Below are 3,126 nucleotides of genomic sequence, written 5' to 3'. Positions count from 1 at the left end.
TTTTTTTTTTTTTAACGAAACAATGAGAACAGAAAGCTGGCAGTGGTAGCTCAAACCTATAATCCTAGTACTTGGAAAGTAGAAGCAGGAAGATTGCACAAGTTTAATGCCAGCCTGGTCTACATGGTGAGCCAGGGCTACACAGTGAGATCCTACCTCAAAAGACATATGCCTATAGAGATATGCACGTATTGAGATATATAGAAATAGATATCCATTATATTTAAAGATTTATTTTTGTTATACACGACTGCAGGGCATCAGATCTCCAGGAACAGGCATTACAGTTGTCAGCCAGTGGGTGCTGAGAATTAATCCAAGGTCCTCTGCAGGAGCAGCCAGTGCTCTTAACTGCTGAGCCATCTCTCCAGCCCCATCTATTACATATGAAATCTTGGAGTTTTTGAACCACAGGAGTTTTATAACATGGGCTCCCTCTCACCGTGTTTCCTGCTCACAGATGTGAATGAGTGTGAGACACTACAGGGCGTGTGTGGCTCTGCGCTGTGTGAAAATGTTGAAGGCTCCTTCCTGTGTGTCTGCCCCACCAGCCCTGAGGAGTTCGATCCCATGACTGGACGCTGTGTTCCCCCACGGACTCTTGCAGGTAAAGTTTCATGCGCCTATGTCTACTAAACAAAGGCCCACTGGGCCTGTGGGAAAATTATGTGGCTCAACCATGTGTGTGTGTGTGTGTGTGTGTGTGTGTGTGTGTGTGTGTGTGTGTGCGCGCGCGCATGCCTATGTGTACATACATGCATGTACCTGTTGATATGGTTCATCAGTTAAATGCTATCTATCACTTTAATTTTTTCATAGCTGTAATTTTGCTACTGTTATGAATCATAATGTAAATATCTGCTATGCAATAGATCTGATATGTGACCCCCAAAAGGAGTCACAACCTCTAGGTTGAGAACCACTGCAAGTTATTTTGCCAACTGGCTTTTTTGTTTATTTGTTTTGTTTTATTTGTTTTTTCTTTTTTTTCAGATAGGTAGCTCAGGCTGGCCACATATACAATGTAGCTGAGATGGCTTTGAACTCTGATTCTCCTGCCTTTACTGTCTAAGGGCTGGGATCACAGGCAGGAGAATCAGATGTTCAAAGTCATCTAAGAGTCAGGTGGGCAAGCGATAAGGCTGCCTGCCTGGCAGGGGAGTGGAGTGGTTTGATCTAGTCTGGGACAAGCTGGGTCTCAGGGAAAGCACAGGAAATACCTGTCCCCACCTGTCCCATAGCTGAGGGGACACCAGGAAGTGTGAGATTGTGAAGCAAAGAAAACCAAAGTGATAGGAGAGGGCAGGTAGCCAAAATGAAGCTGGGCACGGTGACTCACCCCTGTAGTCCTAGCACTTAGAGGGTGGAAGCAAGAGGATCTCTGTGTAAGACTTTCGTGGGGAGCCCTCCCCACTTTAGTCTCGAGAAGGCGATGCCCAAAAACCACGAATAAACCATCTTGATATAAAAACACGAGGTACTTTAATGGCAGAGCTCTGGGCCGATGTGTACCTCACACAGGAGGTAGAGGCACTGACCACAAGGCTGGAAAGCTAGGGGTTTTTGTAGGGGGAGGGGTCGGGGCTAGCAAGAATTGGCTGGGTTACACACGATTGGCTCAGCAGAATGATTACAGGTCAGCAAGTTAGGATGTCAGAAACCTGAGGGGCGGATCAGCAGAACATCTGGTTACTGTGTAACGCGGGCCTGCTCCGACTTGCCCAGGCCTGCTAAGTTCCCAACCTCAGGCTTCTAAGCTCACGAAACAACTCTCTGAACATAAGTTACATGAATCCCAGGCCTTAAATTTCATTTTAAATTTCATTTCCCTTCATCTGAGTTTCTGCCATACTAGACTACTAAATAATATTGATCTTCAACCACATGGTGGCTCAAACCATCCTTAACAAGATCTGACTCCCTCTTCTGGAGTGTCTGAAGACAGCTACAGTGTACTCACAGATAACAAATAAATAAAATATTTTTAAAAAATCAGTTTGAATCCTTGTGGTAGTACATGCCTTTAATCCTAGCATTCGGGAGGCAGGTCAGACTGATCTCTGAGTTCAAGGCCTGCCTGGTCTACAGAGTGGGTTGCAGGACAGCCAGGGCTTCATGCTACACAAGGAAACCCTCTCTCAAAAAACAAATACCTTGCCTTTTGTTTCTTCAGGCTCATTCCCAGGCTCCTCCCAGCCCCAAGCACCTGCCAGCCCCAGTCTTCCAGCCCCTCCCCCACCTCGAAGACCCAGCCCTCCCAGGCAGGGTCCCGTGAGCAGTGGACGTCGCGAGTGCTACTTTGACACAGCAGCTCCAGATGCGTGTGACAATATCTTGGCCCGAAATGTGACGTGGCAGGAGTGCTGCTGTACTGTGGGAGAAGGCTGGGGCAGCGGCTGCCGCATCCAGCAGTGCCCCAGCACTGAGACAGGTGGGCGTGGCCTGTGGGGGAGACAAGGGCTCAAGCTCTTGGTGTAGATATGGGGATATGAAGCCTGGAAAGAGGATACGTTTAGACTAAGGATTGGGTTAGTGTTGCTTCCAGGACAAGAGTGAGCCATCAGCCACCAGGCGGGCATCAGTGGGCATGAAGCTGAGAAGTGGGTGTTGACAGGCCTGGGCTGCACCTGGTAGAGGGCTACAGCCAGTGGGCTCAGGCAGGGACTGGGGCTTGGGTTTCTGAGTTCATTTTTCCTTCTGTGTACAGCTGAATACCAGTCATTGTGTCCTCACGGCCGGGGCTACCTGGTGCCCAGTGGTGACTTGAATGCCCGGAGAGGTAAGGCCAGACTTCAACCCTACCTACCCTCAGCCCCCAGGCCCAGCTCTGTCTCACCCTGCCTGTTTCTTCCTGTTTGCTTTCTTTCTTTCTCATTTGTTAGCTTATTTTTGAGGAGTGTATCTCACTAGTAGTCCAGACCAGCCTCAAGCATGTAAGCCACTCCATTTCTTGCGCCTGTCTTTCTTTTTCTTCTTCCTTCCTTCCTTCTTCTTCTTCTTTTTTTTTTTTTTTTTTTTTTTTTTTTTTTTTTTGGTTTTCAAGACAGGGTTTCTCTGTGTAGCCCTGGCTGTCCTGGAACTCACTCTGTAGACCAGGCTGGCCTCGAACTCAGAGATCTGCCTGCC

At 48.1% G+C, this 3,126-nt stretch overlaps 1 protein-coding gene across 3 annotated transcripts in view; it reads left to right on the top strand.

The window, feature by feature from the left end:
• Ltbp4 (latent transforming growth factor beta binding protein 4) overlaps positions 1-3,126 on the top strand; it is a 33,050-nt gene that overhangs the window by 25,075 nt on the left and 4,849 nt on the right. For all 3 annotated transcript variants that reach the window (XM_029538854.1, XM_021192807.2, XM_021192809.1), the window contains 3 exons: positions 461-607; positions 2,174-2,431; positions 2,708-2,779. In XM_029538854.1, the coding sequence (XP_029394714.1) occupies positions 461-607; positions 2,174-2,431; positions 2,708-2,779 (477 nt within the window). The remainder of the gene's footprint in view (positions 1-460; positions 608-2,173; positions 2,432-2,707; positions 2,780-3,126) is intronic.

This window comes from Mus pahari, chromosome 1 (assembly GCF_900095145.1).
Source record: "Mus pahari chromosome 1, PAHARI_EIJ_v1.1, whole genome shotgun sequence".
Taxonomy (NCBI): Eukaryota; Metazoa; Chordata; class Mammalia; order Rodentia; family Muridae; genus Mus; species Mus pahari.
This window is presented reverse-complemented; position numbering and strand designations above follow the sequence as displayed.